This window comes from Typopeltis vanoorti, chromosome 17 (assembly GCF_054136105.1).
Source record: "Typopeltis vanoorti isolate ZY-2024b chromosome 17, IOZ_Tvanoo_1.0, whole genome shotgun sequence".
Taxonomy (NCBI): Eukaryota; Metazoa; Arthropoda; class Arachnida; order Uropygi; family Thelyphonidae; genus Typopeltis; species Typopeltis vanoorti.
Window position 1 is genome coordinate 19719210 of NC_143565.1, and position 21749 is coordinate 19740958.

The following is a 21749-nucleotide window of genomic DNA, read 5'->3' on the forward strand; positions in this document are numbered from 1 at the left end:
TTATTTCCCTACCCTATCCAACTTTGCATCATCAGAATATCTCCCTTCAAATTATTTCCTATATCATTTATGTACAAATTAAAACAGCAGTGGTCCATGCACAGAGCCCTGTTGCACACTACTAGTCACCTACCTTCTGGATTCTGCTCCTCCATATACTACTTTTTGGTATCTGTTCATCAGCCATCCTTTTATCCATATCACTAGTTTCATATCTGTCCCCAGTTTGCACAACAGAGTTTCATGTGGCATCCTGTCAAACAGCTTTGCAAAATCCAACAGTATCGTCATGTAGCCATTCCCTTTATCGAACTCAGCTGTTACTCTATTATAAAAGATTCATAGATTACTAAGGCATAACCAACCCTTCACAAAATTCACTCAAAGCCATGCCGCTTCTCATAGAGTATCATATTCTTATTCACCCATTCCTGAATTCTCTTTTTGACCAACTTTTCCAGCTTTTACCACCACTCCTGAGATACTGATTTTTTTTTTTTTGCTACCATAGACTTATGCAAAGGAATTATTTTGCCCTCCTTCTGTTCTCTTGGGACTTTTCCAAAGCAGAGACTTAAATTAAAACAGCCTAATCAAAGGCAGTGCCATTTCCCCTGCACATTCTCTTAAAACACAAGCTGATATCCCATTCATTCTCACATCTGTATTTGCATTCAGATTCTGCAGTATCCTAAGTACCTCCAGTTCATCAACCTCTGTTCTCACATCAGTTCCTGTCACTTCTATGACAACAATATCTTCGCTTGGATGATATACCGTTTCAAAGTAGTTGCTCAGTAGTTCAGCAATTTTGTCTGCCTCTGTCATCTCTCTACCATCCACACTCATTAAAGTTATCCTTCCATAGTTATTCTTCTTCCTACTTGCCACATAATGAAAAATCTCTTTGGGATTTCCTTTTGATTGTTTGGTTAATTTCTTCTCTTAATCTGATTTTGTTGTTCTCATGCTGATCACCTTTCTTGCATGACACTTGTATACTGTTCTTCAGTTAGCTGGTTACCTTTCTACTTATGTACTCTCCAACATTTTCTTTTTTTTTGCAGCTCATACTTAATGATACTACTCATCCATCTAACCCCTACCTAAGTTACTCTCCTGACCTTATTGCGATATTGTTTCCTGACAGTGCGATATTGTTTCCTCCAGAACACCCCTTCACTATCCCCCATGCATTGTGAATGGAGTGATTCTACATCTAAAAGCTAACAAAAAAATCCCAATAAATATGTGTTCAGAAACCTCACATTATCAAGATATAATCCTTTGCTATTGCAGCAGCAAACACTAACAACCTGCAATGCACATAGAAGGCAGAATGAAAATGTATGCATCTTCATTTTCATGGTAGGGTACACCAGTGATTTCAAATGGTACATAAATATAAATTCAGAGAATTTAGGTCAGCTGATCAAGTGAGCCACGTAATTTGTCCACTTCACTCAGTCCATCTTTCAGGAAAACTTGGATGAAGATAACTTCAGGCCTTGTGACTGAAGTGTAGTGAAACTCTGTCACATATGGACCACATATTTCTTCCTTCATGTCAAGGGAACATCATCGAGCACATCAATGGAAGTTGTTTTCTACCAGGTTTTGCAAGAAGTTATGGCAGAGATCCTGTTTGGCAAAACATATGTTGCCCTATTATTTTCTCATCAAAGATACCTACCCACATGTCGATGGAGAATTTCTGTCAGTGTCTTGACTGTATAACTGCATATGGATTTTGATAGCTTGCATGTGATTATTGTGATAATTGAAAATGCCATTTCAAATGAATATCCCTTATTTATGAAAATCCCACTAGAGAGAAATTTGTTCATCCTTCATACACTGTTATAAAACCATTGACAAAATACCAGTCCAGTTGACATTGATAATTGTCTGATAAAGGTGCTTGAATTTGCTGTAAGTGGTATGGGTAAAGCTTGTTTTCATGCATTACCCTCCATACAACTTGTTGGGAGACACTTTTCTGTGTATGGATTCTGTGCCGGTATATTTTCCTCAATTTCTGGTAATCTCACAGTTCCTTTCTACTCCCCCAGTCTATTTTGTGCTATGTCATACTCATAAAGGCAATGATGAAAACAAGTAACTGTTTAAGAGCATGTGATTTGACAACAATCAGGGATAGCCTCTTGATAAAGCCAACATGCTTCATATGCATTTTTGTTAGCATGTCCCTAATAAAAGTACATACCAACTAGTTCAGTAAATATGAACTCATCCTCCATTACAAAACTCCAACATATGAATTACAACCCCTGGCAAAAATTATATGATCAACGACTTTAACACTAACACTGTATATATATTAGGATTTATTTTTCCTTGATATTAATTTTGTTCAAATTGAACAGTTATGAATATAAATATGATTAATAAAGAAATAAAATTTATTACAAAAAATATTTTATCATCATCATCAAATTCCTGCCATGTAAGCTCAAGGGGTGTACAGGACATGATAGTACTACATGAAAAAAATTACATCATTACTAACTTCCTATCTACAATTTTCCTCCAAATCAGTCTGTTACTTGTCAAGACTCCAACATTATCAGATCTTATATTTCTATCGTCTAAGGCGCTTTGTACCGTATCAATCCACCTATATCTTGGTCTTCCTCTGGGTCGTTTTGCTGCCAACCTGGCAGAGAACACTTATTTTGCTAATCTTTCTTCATCCATTCTGTTTAAGTGACCATACCACCTGAGATTAGCTCTGTTAACACATTCCTGGATGCTGACAATGTCAAAGTCTTTCCTAATATCCTCATTTTTAATATGATATTGCCATTGATGCCATCTGTTCACGCCTATAATCTTTCTCAGGACTCTCATATCTGCGGTCTCTAGTCTTTGGTGAAGTGTTTTACTTCTGACCCAGCTTTCAGATCCATAAGTTAAAACTGGTTTGAACACTGTCTTTTATACAACTAATTTAGTGTTCCGACTAATTTCTCTCTTATTCCATATGAATTTATTCAATTGACTTCCCACCATACCAGCTTTGCTGATTCTGTTGTCTATTTCTATATTTAATTTACCATCTTCACTAAAAATCGTGCCTAAGTAGCTGAAATGTTTTACTTATTCCACAGGTTCTCCATTCACAACACAGTTGACATTTTCAGTGATTCTGCCTATTTTCATTGTCTTTGTCTTTTTATTGCTGACATTCATACCATATCTATTACAACAGCTATTCAATTTAGTCAGAGAATCTTGCAGACTTGTAGTGGATTTATTTAGAAGTATAACATCATCCGCATAAAGCAAAGAGCTGAGATTAACACCTCAATTTTGATATCATGTTTAATACCACTTTCCTTCATAATGTGATCTATATAGATAATGAATAACAGAGGGGATAATGTACATCCTTTTCTCAGACCAGATTTAACATTAAACCATCTTCGTGTACTTCCTTCAATTCTAACTGTTGACTTACAACTCAAATAAAGACTAAGTATTGCTTGATATAATGCCCCATTCACACCATATAACTGTAGCGTATTGAATAGCTTCTCTCTTGGCACCTTGTCATATGCCTTTTCCAAATCGACAAAACTTAAATACAGATCTTTGTTATATTCCCATATTTTCTCAACTATTTGTCGTAAAGTGAAGATCTGATCCTGACAGCTTCTATTTTGCCTTAATCCAGCTTGTTCTTCACCAAGCTTTTCTTCCACAATTCTTCTCAACCGTTTCTCAAGTATACTTGCATATATTTTACCAGGAACACTCAATAGGGATATACCTCTGTAATTCTCACATTCAGTTTTATTTCCCTTTTTATATATGGGTACTATGAGAGCTCTACTCCAATCATCGGGAATTCGTCCCTCTATCCAGGCTTTCTGAACTATGCAGTGCAGCCACTGTAAGACTCTTATACCACCATACTTCAGCATTTCTGGTCGAATATATCATCTACTCCTGCTGCCTTTCCACATTTCAAGCCTTTGATGGCTTTTTCTACTTCAAGTATGGATATGTATTCCTGACTGTATGCCTGGTCAGTGTTTTTGACTACTGTGCTGTCATCACTGCTTGTTTCATTTAGCAGTTTTTCAAAGTAATTACTCTATACTTCAAGGATATCTTTTTCTCTCGTTTTCATGTCACCTTTACGATCTCTAATTCCTTTTACAGCACTCTTTCCTCCATTCGTAAGCGTCTTCAACAACCTCTAGACTATTTTGCCACCTTCTTGATATTTATTTTCTATATTCTTGCCAAAGTCCTCCCATGACTTTTGTTTAGCTAGTTTTACACAGTGTTTAGCATTCTTGCATTTGTCTCTATATTCTCTAAGAGCACAAGCTGACTTATTTGCCAGGAACTTTTGATATGTTTTCTTCTTTTCCTTCACTGCTTCTTTAACTTCCTGTGTCCACCAGGGAGTTCTGATTTTTTTATCTTTGCAGACAACCTCGCCACATGCCTCTCTGGCAGAATCAATCAATGTTTTCTTCAGGGTTTGCCATGAATCTCCAAGGTTTGATTCCTGTTCTCAAACCCCCTTCTTTTTCCTTCAATAATCTTTGTGTATTTTAGTCTACTGTTCACATCTCAGAGCTGCTCAACTTTTATTCGCTTTAAAACTTTCTTACATGTTATTTTTTCAATATGAAATTCAGTTTTATCCTGCTCATGACTAAATAGTGATCACTTCCAATTTTAAATCCTCTGTACACTCTGGTGTCCTGCACCAGTGAGGAAACATCACTATTAACAATAACATAGTCAATGAGACTTTTCTTATTCCTTGCCTCTTCTCTCCATGTGAATTTGTGCACATTTTTATGTTGGAACATGGTGTTAGTAATAACCAGTCCATGTCCTGAGCAGAAATCCAACAGATATTTGCCATTATTATTAGCTTTGCTCTTTTCTTCAAATTTTTCCAAAATATTTTTGTATGTCTCACAATCATTTCCTACTCTGCTATTTAGATCCCCAACAAGGACCAACTTTTCCTTTTTCATTGTGTCAGTTGCTTTTTCTAAAGCCTCAAAAAATTCCTTCCACTTCTACCTTAGTAGAACCTTCTGTGGGACCATAGGCACAAATAAGTCTCATTGTCCAGTTCTCCATTCTCATATTTGCCCACATTACTCTACTTGAGACTGACTGCCATTCAAGAAGATTAACCTCGTATTTTGTGTTGAATACTATGGCTACTCCTTCTTTTCCTTGATTGTCATTGCCTGAATATAACATTTTGTATTTATTGGTCAGAAAGATCTCACCAGTTTTTGTTTCAGTCACCCCTATTATGTCGATCTGGTACTTATCTAATTCCTCAGCTAGCTCCATTTCTTTGCCATTCAGGCTTCTTACATTGATAGTGCCGATCTTTAACTCTGGTGAGTTTGAGTTGGGGTTTGTTTCCAGATTTGTTCCAGCTGACTTTTCGCAGTTCGCCCTGGTTCCCTGACAAAAACAACGGGGGCCTTGTTTAACCGGGCGACGCCCCAGCCGGCATGAAATTTTGTCATGTTGTACCATCATTTTTTATTTTGGTTTAACCAATAAGAATACAATTTGGTCGGCTAAATCCCAAATTGCCAGCCCATCCTCGTTCGTTCAGTATCAAAGTAGATACCCAACAGGGTGCACCACGAGAAGGTGAGGATTGGACATTAGGTCAGAAGCTCTGGTCGGTTCTCCGCATTCCTTTAAAGGCTATGTGGAGGTCTCCTCTCAGTTATACAGCTTTGACCCTTAAGCACCCTTAAGCAGTGAAAATTATTTAATTGTAAATATTTCATCCTAAGTATCTTAGGACATCATCAGTACAGTATTTGAACAAAAATTAGGAATAACATACAGTTAGGGCAAATCGATATAATCCCAAAACAACTCAAAAAATCATCAGTTACTTCTGCATACATCAAACCAGACAGGAAGAAGTGCATAATATTCCCATACCTTAGTTTAAAGGCATCTCAGAACGTCTGTCTAAAATTATGAAGAAATACAATTTTGCCACTACTTACAAACCTATCAACCAAATTTACAACTTATTACCTTCTCCTAAGGACAAATTCTCACCCTTGATGTTACCTGGTGTTTATGAGATTCCATGCTCATGCAAATTATCTTACTTTGGACAGACAGGTAGGTCTGTTCAGAAACGCATCTCGGAACATCAAGACCACATTCGTCTTCTTAAACCGCAGAAATCTGGTCAGAACCCCTGGTTGGTTCTCCGCATTCCTTTAAAGGCTATGTGGAGGTCTCCTCTCAATTATACAGCTTTGACCCTTAAGCACCTGAAAAAATATTTTATAGTTACTTTTAATCAGAAATTACCTGAATGGAAATCAAACACTCGAGAAAAAAGTATGTGATCTTTCTTGCCCTAACAATGAAAAAACAAATTTATAATTTCGAAATTATTTTTATTTTTCAACATCTCCCTTAAGACACATTTATTCCAACAATGCTCCTGTGCCATTATCCTGTCTCTCTAGTGGTTCTCAGTAAGATTTGCAAAATACCCTTCCAGCTGCAATCACCTCTTGATTCAAAGAAAAATGCTGACTTTTAGTTTTGGGAAGAGATAGAAGTCAGATGGAGCCAAATCTGCGGAATAGGGTGGTTGTTCCAATAATTCATAGTGCAGATCCTGTTGCCAAAACAGCTTTGTTGGCAGGTGCATTGTCCTAATGAAAGATGATTTTTTTCTTCTGCAAACTGGGTTTTTTCTCACAAATTTCATCTAGTCTGGTTAAAAGATCAGAATGATATTCCCTGGTTATTGTTTTACCCTTTTCAAGATAATTAATAAACAAAATACCTTTAGCATTCCAAAACACCAATGCGATGACCTTTCTTGCTGATGGAACCGACGTTGTCTTCTTTGGCACTGAACAGCCGCCAGCTTTTGTCCACTGTTTTGACTGATGTTTGGATTCTGGGGTGTAATGGTGAATCCAAGTCTCATCCATAGTAATAAATCGATGCACAAAATCAGTTTCTGAGATTTTCATGTGAGTGCGTTTTTGATCTCCTGTAACTAAGCGCAGCACCTATTGTGCACAAAGGTTTTTCATTTGCAATTATATCCATGCAAAATATATCCTACACATTTTTTTGAAATGCCTATAGTCTCAGCAATTTCATGTGCTTTGACTCGCTGGTCATCCTATACCATATCATGCACTTGATCAATGATTTCTGGTTTACACTTTTTGGACATCCTTCACGTGGATCATCTTCAAGGCTGGTACAGCCAGTTTAAACTCAGCAGCCCATTTCTTAATTGTCGAAAACGAAGGAGAAGAGTGCCTATTAACTTTTATGAACTTCAAAGGAATTTCTTTTGGTGTTAAACCTTCTTTTACAAATAATTTTATAACCGTACGATACTCAATTTTATCCATTTCAAAGGATACAGACGATACTTTTGCTTCAGACAGCTGTATAAAACAAACTACTCGATAGAATGACTTGCAATTTCACATAGATGCTTATGACAGATGTAGCAACTTAGAAAAAAAAAATCGTGCTGATAGTGTTGCCATCTATGGTCGAGGCCAAGAACTTTTCAGACCAACCTCGTATATCCAATCACTGAACTCGGTATTTTGTTTTTCCTCCTTTAGCCTAAATGACAGCTTTCATCATTTATGGCATGGACTCGATAAGCTTTTGACAGTCAGTTGGTAGAATGTCACTCCAGCTTACTGTGATTGCTTGATGTAATTTTATGACAGTTGTGGCCCTTTTGTATCAATTTTTTGCTTTAAAATATTCCAAACATTTTGATCGGATTAAGATCTGGGCTGTTCAAAGGCCAAGTCATAGTTTTAATTGGAGTGTTTTTTTTTTGGAGTGAAAAGGAACTTTGACCAAGCCACTTTATGACTATTAAGCAGTAGTGTTTTCACATTGAACACAGAACCTTTTGCATGAGTTAACTTGGTTGCTGTGATGAAGACATGATCTACATAGACTTTGTCTCTTAAAAATCATCACCTTTTATTAGTACTTTGGCAACTGATGGCATCTCAAGGATCGTATAATTTCTGTGCTGTCAGTCACTTTTTAAAACTTTGATCATCATCAAAAAGGATGCTTCATAATTCAGGAATTAATTTTCCTATTTGATTATAACACGTGAATAATTTTATCCTTCTTAAATAAATTTAAAGAAATTTCTCTAAACAGTGTTTATTCTGCTAAAAGCTATAGGTGTATGCATGCATGCGTGTGTGTGTGACAGAGAGAGAGAGAGTAACTGACTCTACAAATGTAGAGTCACAATCAAATCTGTATATATTTATGATTTCTCAATTATCCAGTTATGTTGGGAAATCAGTTTGCTAATCAATTAACTGAATGTAAAGTTAGATATCTGTTGCAGTTAGCTTGACTTGCTAACCAGTTTATTAGTTAATGACATTTTTTATTTGAGGGTTGGATAATTGGGAGTTCACATTTTTTTAATTTATGATCTGACTTTAATAACATGAATTGTTGTGTTTCTTATTTGATTTTTTAGGATGTGCAGTGGAATGATATTGACCATATGGATCACCATAAAGTCTTCACTTATGATCACGAGAATTATTCAGAGTTACCCGAATTTGTTAATGAGGTTCATGATGCAGGAATGCATTATATTCCAATAATTGTAAGTTTTTTCTTTCTTTTTTTTGTACTTTTTTTTAAGACAACCTCTAAAATTAAGGAGGTATTAGCTTGTCGGAAGAAGCATATTTATGAATTTGTTTATACATTTATAAATGAATAGTGACTATTAGTTGCTGTTCAACTAATAGAAAGTTGTCATCCTTATTATTAGAATCCTGAAGTGAACTCTAATAAAATTTTCCATGTTTAGTGTGTTCTCTGGAGCAAGATTTCTGGATTATCAAATTCTTATTCTACTTGCTCTACTAATATTAATGCTGTATAGGTTGCTAACCTTTTTTGTGGGTGGAACTCACAGCAAAAATAAAATAAAATAATGAAAAAAATTCCTTATTTGGAATTTGAACTATAGTATTTTCATTGCACAAGCAGTGGCTTTAGCCAACTGAAAATGTAAAATCAAACTTATTTTTGTTTTACATTTTAAATGTGTCATTATGCAGATCAGTGCAGTCATTCAACTTATATTATCTCTTAGCTTTGAAAGGATAAGTATGTTGAAGTTAGGATTTTGTATTTCTTTTCCCATTTTCCCTTCTGTATGAGATTCATTTGTCATGGGCAAGAAAATTAGCTTCTCTGAAATCTGATCAATGCTTTGATGGAATGGTTAATCCTATCTGCATAATGCATTACAGCTGTCAGTTTCATATGTCCTTCTGACCAGTGTGCATGTTTTGTAAGTTGAATAATCCTGATTTTGCATAGTGCTGAGAAATTTCAATATCTTTTACTAACACTTTACTAAGAGATATGACTTTTCAGTTAATTTGATATTTCAAACAACAGCAGCAGTGCAGTCTAATACCAGGAGTAGATTTCTTTTTATTTTATTTTCTTTTATTTTTTTCTGCTAATATAATTGTATATTATTCTGGTATTAATAGTATATGTAGGTTGGTCTAAATTTGCAAAAATAGGATATAATAACATCAATGATAGGTAGGTGTTTTATAAACTTTTATTAAAATATTAATAATATATTGTATTTTATTAATAATACATTAAAGATTTTGAAAGAATTAATTCAATATCATTCAAAATTTATAGGATCCTGGAATCAGTAATAGCGAGAGTCCTGGTACTTATCCTCCTTATGATGATGGAGTTGCTATGGACATATTCATTAAGAACATAACAGGGCTATTATTTGTTGGTAAAGTAAGTATATTATTATTTGACTTGGGTATTTTTGATAAAGAAGTAAAAACGCTTGTGCAAAATATTAATACTGAATACTGATATATCAGACTATTATATCATTTCTCCATATCAGCGGAAAGATTTCCTAATTGTACAATGTACAATTTTTTTTTTCTTCAATAATGTTTGTGTATTTTAGTCTATAGTTCTAAGATGTGAATCGTAAACTAAAATACATAAACATTGCTGAAGAACAAAATGCAAGAGTTTGAGAACAGGAACCAAACCTTGGAGATTCAGTGGCAAGCCCTAAAGAAAACATTGATTGATTCAGCCAGAGAGCCATGTGGTGAGGTTGTCTGCAAGGATAGAAAAATCAGAACTCCCTGGTGGACAAAGGAAATTAAAGTGGCAGTGAAGGAAAAGAAGAAAACATATCAAAAGTTCCTGGAAAATAAGTCAGCTTGTGCTCTTAGAGAATACAGAGACAAATATAAGAAAGCTAAACGCTGTGTAGCTAAACAAAAGTCATAGGAAAACTTTGGTAGGAACATAGAAAATAGGTATCAAGAAGGTGGCGGGATGTTCTGGAGATTGTTGAAGAAGCTCAGAAATGGAGGAAAGAATGCTGTAGAAGGAATTAGAGATAATGGAGATGGCATGAAAGCTGGAGAAAAGGATATCCTTGAAGTATGGAGTAATTACTTCAAAAAATTGCTAACTGAAACAATCAGTGACAAAAAAACACTGACTAGGCATGCAATCAAGAATACATATCCATACTACTTGAAGTAGAAAAAGCCATCAAAAGCCTGAAATGTGGAAAGGCAGTATGATATTTGACCAAGAATGCTGAAGTATGGAGGTATAAATGTCTTACAGTGGCTGCACTGCATAGTTCAGAAGGCCTGGACAGAGGGACGAATTCCAAATGATTGGAGTAGAGCTCTCATAGTATTCATATATAAAAAGAGAAAGAAAACTGAATGTGAGAATTGCAGAGGTATTTCTCTACTGAGTGTTCCTGGTAAGATTTATTCAAGTATTATTATTATTATTATTATTTTGGACAACTCCAAGGAGTTGACAGACTCATCAAGGGAGGCCCTAACATCATAACAAGGACAATGATTCGACATTCACACAGTATCTATCATACCTCGCCTTGAACTCATTCACAGTCATTGCACCCACAACAGACTCTGGCAGCTTATTCCACTCATTCACCACTCTCCAAGTAAAAAACCTAACTCTAACACCCTTGCTAACCACATTCTTGCTCAGCTTCCATGTATGGTCCCTAGTTCTCCCACCACCAGTCCTATTTTCAAAAATATCTTCTGAATTAATCTTATAGAAACCCTTCAGTAATTTAAATGTCTCAATCATATCACCCCTTTTCCGCCTATCAACCAATTTTTGCAACCCACAAATCTTCAACCTGTTCTCATAAGGTTCATTCCATAGACCTGCTATCATCTTGGTCACTCGTCTTCGGATCCCCTCCACCTCCTCCCCATCAAGAAGAAACCTAGGTGACCAAATCTGGGCACAGTAGTCTAGATGGTGTCTTATCATGGCTCGGTACAGAGGAACAATAACTTGTTTGTCTCTGCTTGTTAAAGTATTTTTCAGCAACCAAGTGATTTGATGAGCTGATTTAGCCACTTTTGCGATGTGTCCCCTAAACCTCAACTCCTTATCCACCAACCCTCCCAAATCCCTGGCCTCATCAATCTCCTGGAGTACGGTTCCACCAATGTGACATACTGCTGCTAATCTTTTCACCCCAAAATGCATAACCTTACACTTTGCCACATTAAATCGACATCCATTTTCCTTAGCTCAGTCCTCCAAACTATCCAAATCATGTTGCAAAATTTTGACATCCTGTGCACTCACTATTGCTCTACCCAACTTTGCATCATCAGCAAACAAGTGAACACTTCCTCTCAGATCCTTTCCTATATCGTTAATGAACAAATTGAAAAGTAGTGGTCCAAGAACAGAACCCTGCGGCATGCCACTTATCACAAGCTTTCTTTTGGACTCTACTCCCAAATAAACCACTCTCTGATATCTCTCCATCCTCCTATCCATCTCACCAACCCTATATCCATCCCCATATGCTGCAGTTTACTGATTAGAATTCCATGTGATATCCTGTCAAAGCCCTTAGCAAGGTCCAGTAGAATCACTGTAAACCCATTATCCTTATCCAGTTCAGCCGTCACTATGTTATAAAACGTGAGTAAGTTACTGAGGCATGATCTACCCTTCACAAAACCATGTTGTCCCCCATACAGAATCCCATTTTCATCTATCCAATCCTGTATTTTTCTCTTGACTAATTTCTCCAAGACCTTGACAATGATTCCTGATATGTTAATCGGTCGGTAATTTACAACAGCAGTCTTGGAACCTCCTTTAGGCAGTGGAACTGTTTTTCACTCTTTCCATCCCCTCGGGACTAACCTAGACCCGACACTCAAAATTAAATAAAATGGTCAATGGCACTGACAATTCTTTAGCCGCTTCACGTATGACACGAGCTGGTATACCATCCAATCCCACAGATGTATTGACATTGAGGTTTTGTAATAGACTATTCACCTCCACTTCATTCACCACAATTCCTGTATAATCTATTGGTTCATTCATTCCTGCAATATCACCACATGGATGATATAGTCTTGCAAAGTGCTCGCTCAGTAATTCAACTATATCAACTGATTCAGTTACCTCCCTACCATCGGCATTCTTTAAAATCATTCTGCCATATACATTTTTTTTTTTTTTTACTTGCAACATATCGAAAAAACTGTTTGGGATTCTCTTTAGCCTGCGTGGCTAATGTTCTTTCATAATCTGTTTTTGCTTTTCTTACCACACTCGTCACTCTTCTGGCCTGCGCTTTATATCGTTCATGTGCCTGCCAGGTCACCTTTCTCCTTAAATTCCCTCCATAGTTGTTTCTTTTTTTGCAGCTCAAGCTTAATGGTGTTAACCCTAATTTAACCCTACTTGATTTATTATTTGGACTGTAGGTATATAGTCAGCCATTGCCTCATGCAAACACTTCCTAACCACCTCTCATGCACTATCAACATCTAGCCCTTGCAGTTTTACATGCCATAGCACTGAAGTATACTTGAGAAACAGTTGAGAAAGATTGTGGAAGAGAAGCTTGGTGAAGAACAAGCTGGATTCAGGCCAGATAGAGGCTGTCAGGATTAGGTTTTCACTTTACAACAAATTGTTGAGGAATCATGGTAATATAACAAAGATCTGTATTTATATTTTGTAGATCTGGAAAACCATAAGGTGCCAAGAGAGAAGCTATTCAAAACGCTACAGTTGTGTCAGTGGGGCATTATATCAAGCAATACTTGGTCTTTGTTTGAGTTGTAAGTCTGCAGTTAGAATTGAAGGAAGTATAGGAAGATGGTTTAATGTTAAATCTGGTATCAGACAAGGATGTACATTATCCCTTTTGTTATTTATTATCTATATGGATCACATTAATAAGGAAATTGTGATTAAACCTGATATCAAAATTGGAGATGTTAATGTCAGCTCTTTGCTTTATACAGATGATGTTATACTTCCAAATAAATCTACTACAAGTCTGCAAGATTCCCTGACTAAATTGAATAACTGTTATAATAGATATGGTATGAATTTCAGCAATAACAAGACAATGAAAATGACATGACAAAAAGAATGAAAATAGGCTAAATTGAATAACTGTTGTAATAGATATGGTATGAATTTCAGCAATAACAAGACAAAGACAATGAAAATAGGCAGAAGCACACTGAAAATATCAACTGCATTGTGAATGGAGAACCTATAGAACAAGTAAAACATTTCAGCTACTTGGTATGATTTTTAGTGAGGATGGTAAATTAAATAGGGAAATAGACAAGAGAATCAACAAAGCTAGTATGGTAGGAAGTCGACTGATTAAATTTATATGGAATAAGAGAGAAATTAGTCAAAATACTATATCCATCCTGTGTGTTGCTTATATTATGTTGTGATATGCGTTTCTGTACAGTCCATTAGTTGTATACAAGACAGTGTTCAAACCAATTTTTAACTTGTGGATCAGAGAGCTGGATTAGAAGTGACCAAAGACTAGAGACTGCAGATATGAGAGCCCTGAGAAAGATTAGGGGTGTGAACAGATGGTATCAATGGCAATATCATATTAAAAATGAGGATATTAGGAAAGAACTTGATATTGTCAGCATCCAGGAATGCATTAGCAGAGCTAATCTCAGGTGGTGTGGTCACTTAAACAGAATGGGAGAAGAAAGATTAGCAAAACAAGTGTTGTCTGCCAGGTTGGCAGGAAAAGATCCAGAGGAAGACCAAGATATAGGTGGATTGATATGGTACAAAGTGCCTTAGACGATAGAAATATAAGATCTGATAATGTTGGAGTCTTGACAAGTAATAGACTGATTTGGAGGAAAATTGTAGATAAGAAGTTAGTAATGATGTAAAATTTTCATGTAGTACTGTCATATCCTGTACACCCTTTGAGGGTACATGGCAGGAATTTGATGATGATGATCACTCAATGAAATTAGAAACAGCTTGCAGTTTGAGACTAAACCATATTCTGTACTGGCTAAAGCCTGAAACAAAAATGGTGATGCATCATGATGAAATTTCATGCCAGCAGAGGTATCTCCAAGTTAAACTACACCCTCACTGTTTTTGCCAGAGAATCAAGACAAACATTGGAAAATGAGCTACTGGAAAAAACTTAAACTTGACATCAGCAGAATAGGCAAAACAAGTAGAATCAATGGAAAAACGGTGAATCTAGCAGAATTAGAGAAGCCTTGTCAACATAATTGGTGTTACTGAGACCAAGAAGACTAAAGGCAATTTCATATTGAGTGATGCAGGCCAGTTTTCAGAATAGAGAAGTGTGTGCCATGAAATGTACTTGTGTATGGTTTCACAAAAGATTCCATTACAGAAGTTGATGAGTTTTTTTGTCATTAGAGAAGAAAGCTGAAATCAAGATAAAACTGGTTCTTTTTGGAGATCTAAAGGGCAGGGTAGGAAATTAATACAGGACATGCAGAAGTGTTTTGGAAAAATTTGGAGAAAAGAGCAAAGTTAATAATAATGGTAAGTGACTGCTGGATAAGTGCTGTAGTTCAGGACACAGACTAGTCATTACTAACATAAAGTTTCGGCGTAAAAATGTATACCAAGTTCTCATAGCGTAGAAAGAAAAGTTTTAACTATATTGTTATTGACAGTAATATCAGCATGTTTGTTAAGGATATAAGCGTATTCAGACGATTTAACTGGAAGTAATCATTACTTAATTTCAAGCAGGATAAAAATGAATGTCATATTGAAATGAAAAGTATGTAAGAAAGATATAACAAGAATCAAAGTTAAGATTCCAGCCTATAGGTAACTGTAGACTTCATTATACAAGCATTATTCAAGAAAAAAATTAAAGTTTGAAAACAAAAACCAACCTCTGGAGTCTCACTGGTAAACTTGTGTGTGTGTGTGTGTGTATATGTATATATATATATATATATATATATATATGTGTGTCCACGCGGTTAGCCTAGTGGCTGTGCGCTTTGCAACCATATGCCTAGGGAAGGAGTGTCCTAGGTTCGATTCCCATTGATGACGTGAGCAGCTTAAGGATCTTCCTCAGCCATAGTAAAGTTAGCTGGTCTTGAGCATGAAAAGCACGGTTTTTCCTCCAATTTATCTGGTTTTTCATCCTGCAAGCAGGCAAACTGGCCCCCCCCGTGAACACACAGGCTACAGTCACAGGATATAGTATGGCAAGGAAGGCAACGGGGAAACCACCTTGCTTATATCATTTCCCTAGTATGGAAGCATATAGCTACCTCCACCAGCTTATGGCTGAGGGAATAGAATATATCATCATCATCATCATCAAATTCCTGCCATGTACCCTCAAGGGGTGTACAGGATATGATAGTACTACATGAAAAAAATTACATCATTATTAATTTCCTATCTACAATTTTCCTCCAAATCAGTCTGTTACTTGTCAAGACTCCAACATTATCAGATCTTATATTTCTATCGTCTAAAGCACTTTGTACCGTATCAATCCACCTATATCTTGGTCTTCCTCTGGGTCATTTTGCTGCCAACCTGGCAGAGAACACTTGTTTTGCTAATCTTTCCTCGCCCATTCTGTTTAAGTGACCATACCACCTGAGATTAGCTCTGCTAACACATTCCTGGATGCTGACAATGTCAAGTTCTTTCCTAATATCCTCGTTTTTAATATGATATTGCCATTGATGCCATCTGTTCACGCCTATAATCTTTCTCAGGACTCTCATATCTGTGGTCTCTAGTCTTTGGTCAAGTGTTTTACTTCTGACCCAGCTCTCAGATCCATAAGTTAAAACTGGTTTGAACACTGCCTTGTATACAGCTAATTTAGTGTTCCGACTAATTTCTCTCTTATTCCATATGAATTTATTCAATTGACTTCCCACCATACCAGCTTTGCTGATTCTGTTGTCTATTTCTATATTTAATTTACTATCTTCAGTAAAAATCGTGCCTAAATAGCTGAAATGTTTTACTTGTTCCACAGGTTCTCCATTCACAACACAGTTGACATTTTCAATGATTCTGCCTATTTTCATTGTCTTTGTCTTTTTATTGCTGACCTTCATACCATATCTATTACAACAGCTATTCAATTTAGTCAGAGAATCTTGCAGACTCGTAGCAGATTTATTTAGAAGTGTAACATCGTCTGCATAAAGCAAAGAGCTGACATTAACATCTCCAATTTTGATATGTTTAATACCACTTTCCTTCATAATGTGATCCATATAGATAATGAATAGCAGAGGGGATAATGTACATCCTTGTCTCACACCAGATTTAACATTAAACCATCTTCCTGTACTTCCTTCAATTCTAACTGCTGACTTACAACTCAAATAAAGACTAAGTATTGCTTGATATAATGCCCCATTGACACCATATAACTGCAGCGTATTGAATAGCTTCTCTCTTGGCACCTTGTCATATGCCTTTTCCAAATCGACAAAACTTAAATACAGATCTTTGTTATATTCCCATGCTTTCTCGACTATTTGTCGTAAAGTGAAGATCTGATCCTGACAGCCTCTATTTGGCCTGAATCCAGCTTGTTCTTCACCAAGCTTTTCTTCCACAATTCTTCTCAACCGTTTCTCAAGTATACTTGCATAGATCTTGCCAGGAACACTAAGTAGGGAAATACCTCTGTAATTCTCACGTGCAGTTTTATTTCCCTTTTTATATATGGGTACTATGAGAGCTCTACTCCAATCATCGGGAATTCGTCCCTCTGTCCAGGCTTTCTGAACTATGCAGTGCAGCCACTGTAAGACTCTTATACCACCATACTTCAGCATTTCTGGTCGAATATCATCTACTCCTGCTGCCTTTCCACATTTCAAGCCTTTGATGGCTCTTTCTACTTCAAGTATGGATATGTATTCCTGACTGCATGCCTGGTCAGTGTTTTTTACCACTGTGCTGTCATCACTGCTTGTTTCATTTAGCAGTTTTTCAAAGTAATTATTCCATACTTCAAGGATATCTTTTTCTCTCATTTTCATGTCACCTTTATCATCTCTAATTCCTTTTACAGCACTCTTTCCTCCATTCTTAAGCTTCTTCAACAACCTCCAGAATATTTTGCCACCTTCTTGATATTTATTTTCTATATTCTTGCGAAAGTCCTCCCTGACTTTTGTTTAGCTAGTTTTACACAGTGTTTAGCATTCTTGCATTTGTCTCTATATTCTCTAAGAGCACAAGCTGACTTATTTGATAGGAACTTTTGATATGCTTTCTTCTTTTCCTTCACTGCCTCTTTAACTTCCTGTGTCCACTAGGGAGTTCTGATTTTTTTATCCTTACAGACAACTTCACCACATGCCTCTCTGGCAGAATCAATCAATGTTTTTTTTCAGAGTTTGCCACTGAATCTCCAAAGTTTGATTCCTGTTCTCAAACTCTTTCATTTTTTCTTCAATAATCTTTGTGTATTTCAGTCTACAGTTCACATCTGAGAGCTGCTCAAGACTAAATAGTGATCACTTCCAATTTTAAATCCTCTGTACACTCTGGTGTCCTGCACCATGGAGAAAACATCACTATCAACAATAACATAGTCAATGAGACTTTTCTTATTCCTAGCCTCTTCTCTCCATGTGAATTTGTGCACATTTTTATGTTGGAACATGGTGTTAGTAATTACCAGTCCATGTCCTGAGCAGAAATCCAACAGATATTTGCCATTATTATTAGCTTTGCTCTTTTCTTCAAATTTTCCCAAAATATTTTTGTATGTCTCACAATCATTTCCTACTCTGCTATTTAGATCCCCAACAAGGACCAACTTTTCATTTTTCATTATGTCCGTTGCTTTTTCTAAAGCCTCAAAAAACTCCTCCAATTCTATCTTAGTAGAACCTTCTGTGGGACTATAGGCACAAATAAGTCTCATCGTCCAGTTCCCCATTCTCATATTTGCCCACATTACTCTACTTGAGACTGACTGCCATTCAAGAAGATTAGCCTCGTATTTTGTGTTGAATACTATGGCTACTCCTTCTTTTCCTTGATTGTCATTGCCTGAATATAACATTTTGTATTTATTGCTCAGAAAGATCTCACCAGTTTTGGTCTTTTTTGTTTCAGTCACCCCTATTATGTCAATCTGGTACTTATCTAATTCCTCAGCTAGCTCCATTTCTTTGCCATTCAGGCTTCTTACGTTGATAGTACCGAACTTCAACTATGGTGATGTTGAGTTGGGGTTTGTTTTCAGATTTGTTCCAGTAGCTGACTTTTCGCTGTTCGCCCTGGTTCCCTGGCGAAAACAACGGGGGCCTTGTTTTACCGGGCGACGCCCCAGCCGGCATGAAATTCTGTCATGTTGTACCATCATTTTTTATTTTGGTTTAACCAATAAGAATACAGTTTGGTCGGCTAAATCCCAAATTGCCAGCCCATCCTCGTTCGTTCAGTATCCAACTAGATACCCAACAGGGTGCACCACGAGAAGGTGAGAATTGGAGATTAGGTCAGAAGCCCTGGTCGGTTCTCCGCATTCCATTAAAGGCTATGTGGAGGTCTCCTCTCAGTTATACAGCTTTGACCCTTAAGCACCCCAATAGAATATATATATATATATCATCATCATCATCATCAAATTCCTGCCATGTACCCTCAAGGGGTGTACAGGATATGACAGTACTACATGAAAAAATTACATCATTACTAACTTCCTATCTACAATTTTTCTCCAAATCAGTCTGTTACTTGTCAAGACTCCAACATTATCAGATCTTATATTTCTATCGTCTAAGGCACTTTGTACCGTATCAATCCACCTATATCTTGGTCTTCCTCTGGGTCGTTTTCCTACCAACCTGGCAGAGAACACTTGTTTTGCTAATCTTTCCTCTCCCATTCTATTTAAGTAACCATACCATCTGAGATTAGCTCTGCTAACGCATTCCTGGATGCTGACAATGTCAAGTTCTTTCCTAATATCCTCATTTTTAATATGATATTGCCATTGATGCCATCTGTTCACGCCTCTAATCTTTCTCAGGACTCTCATATCTGCAGTCTCTAGTCTTTGGTCAAGTGTTTTACTTCTGACCCAGCTCTCAGATCCATAAGTTAAAATTGGTTTGAACACAGTCTTGTATACAGCTAATTTAGTGTTCCGGCTAATTTCTTTCTTATTCCATATGAATTTATTCAATTGACTTCCCACGATACCAGCTTTGCTGACTCTGTTGTCTATTTCTATATTTAGTTTACCATCTTCAGTAAAAATTGTGCCTAAGTAGCTGAAATGTTTTACTTGTTCCACAGGTTCTCCATTCACAATACAGTTGACATTTTCAATGATTCTGCCTATTTTCATTGTCTTTGTCTTTTTATTGCTGACCTTCATACCATATCTATTACAACAGCTATTCAATTTAGTCAGAGAATCTTGCAGACTTGTAGCGGATTTATTTAGAAGTATAACATCATCCGCATAAAGCAAAGAGCTGACATTAACATCTCCAATTTTGATATCAGGTTTAATACCACATTCCTTCATAATATGATCCATATAGATAATGAATAACAGAGGGGATAATATACGTCCTTGTCTCACACCAGATTTAACATTAAACCATCTTCCTGTACTTCCTTCAATTCTAACTGCTGACTCACAACTCAAATAAAGACTAAGTATTGCTTGATATAATGCCCCATTGACACCATATAACTGCAGCATATTGAATAGCTTCTCTCTTGGCACCTTGTCATATGCCTTTTCCAAATCGACAAAACTTAAATACAGATCTTTGTTATATTCCCATGCTTTCTCGACTATTTGTCGTAAAGTGAAGATCTGATCCTGACAGCCTCTATTTGGCCTGAATCCAGCTTGTTCTTCACCAAGCTTTTCTTCCACAATTCTTCTCAACCGTTTCTCAAGTATACTTGCATAGATCTTGCCAGGAACACTCAGTAGGGAAATACCTCTGTAATTCTCACATTCAGTTTTATTTCCCTTTTTATATATGGGTACTATGAGAGCTCTACTCCAATCATCAGGAATTCGTCCCTCTGTCCAGGCTTTCTGAACTATGCAGTGCAGCCACTGTAAGACTCTTATACCACCATACTTCAGCATTTCTGGTCGAATATCATCTACTCCTGCTGCCTTTCCACATTTCAAGCCTTTGATGGCTTTTTCTACTTCAAGTATGGATATGTATTCCTGACTGCATGCCAGGTCAGTGTTATTTATCACTGTGCTGTCATCACTGCTTGTTTCATTTAGCAGTTTTTCAAAGTAATTACTCCATACTTCAAGGATATCTTTTTCTCTTGTTTTCATTTCACCTTTATCATCTCTAATTCCTTTTACAGCACTCTTTCCTCCATTCCTAAGCTTCTTCAACAACCTCCAGAATATTTTGCCACCTTCTTGATATTTATTTTCTATATTCTTGCCAAAGTCCTCCCATGACTTTTGTTTAGCTAGTTTTACACACTGTTTAGCTTTCTTACATTTGTCTCTGTATTCTGTAAGAGTAAAAGCTGACTTATTTGCCAGGAACTTTTGATATGCTTTCTTCTTTTCCTTCACTGCCTCTTTAACTTCCTGTGTCCACCAGGGAGTTCTGATTTTTTTATCCTTGCACACAACCTCACCACATGCCTCTCTGGCAGAATCAATCAATGTTTCCTTCAGAGTTTGCCACTGAATCTCCAAGGTTTGATTCCTGTTCTCAAACTCTTTCATTTTTTTTTCAATAATATTTCTGTATTTTAGTCTACAGTTCACATCTGAGAGCTGCTCAACTTTTATTCGCTTTAAAACTTTCTTGCATGTTATTCTTTTCAATATGAAATTCAATTTTATCCTGCTCAAGACTAAATAGTGATCACTTCCAATTTCAAATCCTCTGTACACTCTGGTGTCCTGCACCAGGGAGAAAACATCACTATCAACAATAACATAGTCAATGAGACTTTTCTTATTCCTAGCCTCTTCTCTCCATGTGAATTTGTGCACATTTTTATGTTGGAACATGGTGTTAGTAATAACCAGTCCATGTCCTGAGCAGAAATCCAACAGATATTTGCCATTATTATTAGCTTTGCTCTTTTCTCCAAATTTTCCCAAAATATTTTTGTATGTCTCACAATCATTTCCTACTCTACTATTTAGATCCCCAACAAGGACCAACTTTTCATTTTTCATTGTGTCAGTTGCTTTTTCTAAAGCCTCAAAAAATTCCTCCACTTCTACCTTAGTAGAACCTTCTGTGGGACCATAGGCACAAATA

General features: G+C 36.5%; 1 protein-coding gene across 3 annotated transcripts in view; it reads left to right on the top strand.

Moving 5' to 3' along the window:
• LOC150097208 (lysosomal alpha-glucosidase-like) overlaps positions 1-21749 on the top strand; it is a 139507-nt gene that overhangs the window by 43521 nt on the left and 74237 nt on the right. For all 3 annotated transcript variants that reach the window (XM_090407491.1, XM_090407492.1, XM_090407493.1), the window contains exons 6-7: positions 8549-8680; positions 9751-9861. In XM_090407491.1, coding sequence (XP_090263617.1) covers positions 8549-8680; positions 9751-9861 — 243 coding nt within the window. The remainder of the gene's footprint in view (positions 1-8548; positions 8681-9750; positions 9862-21749) is intronic.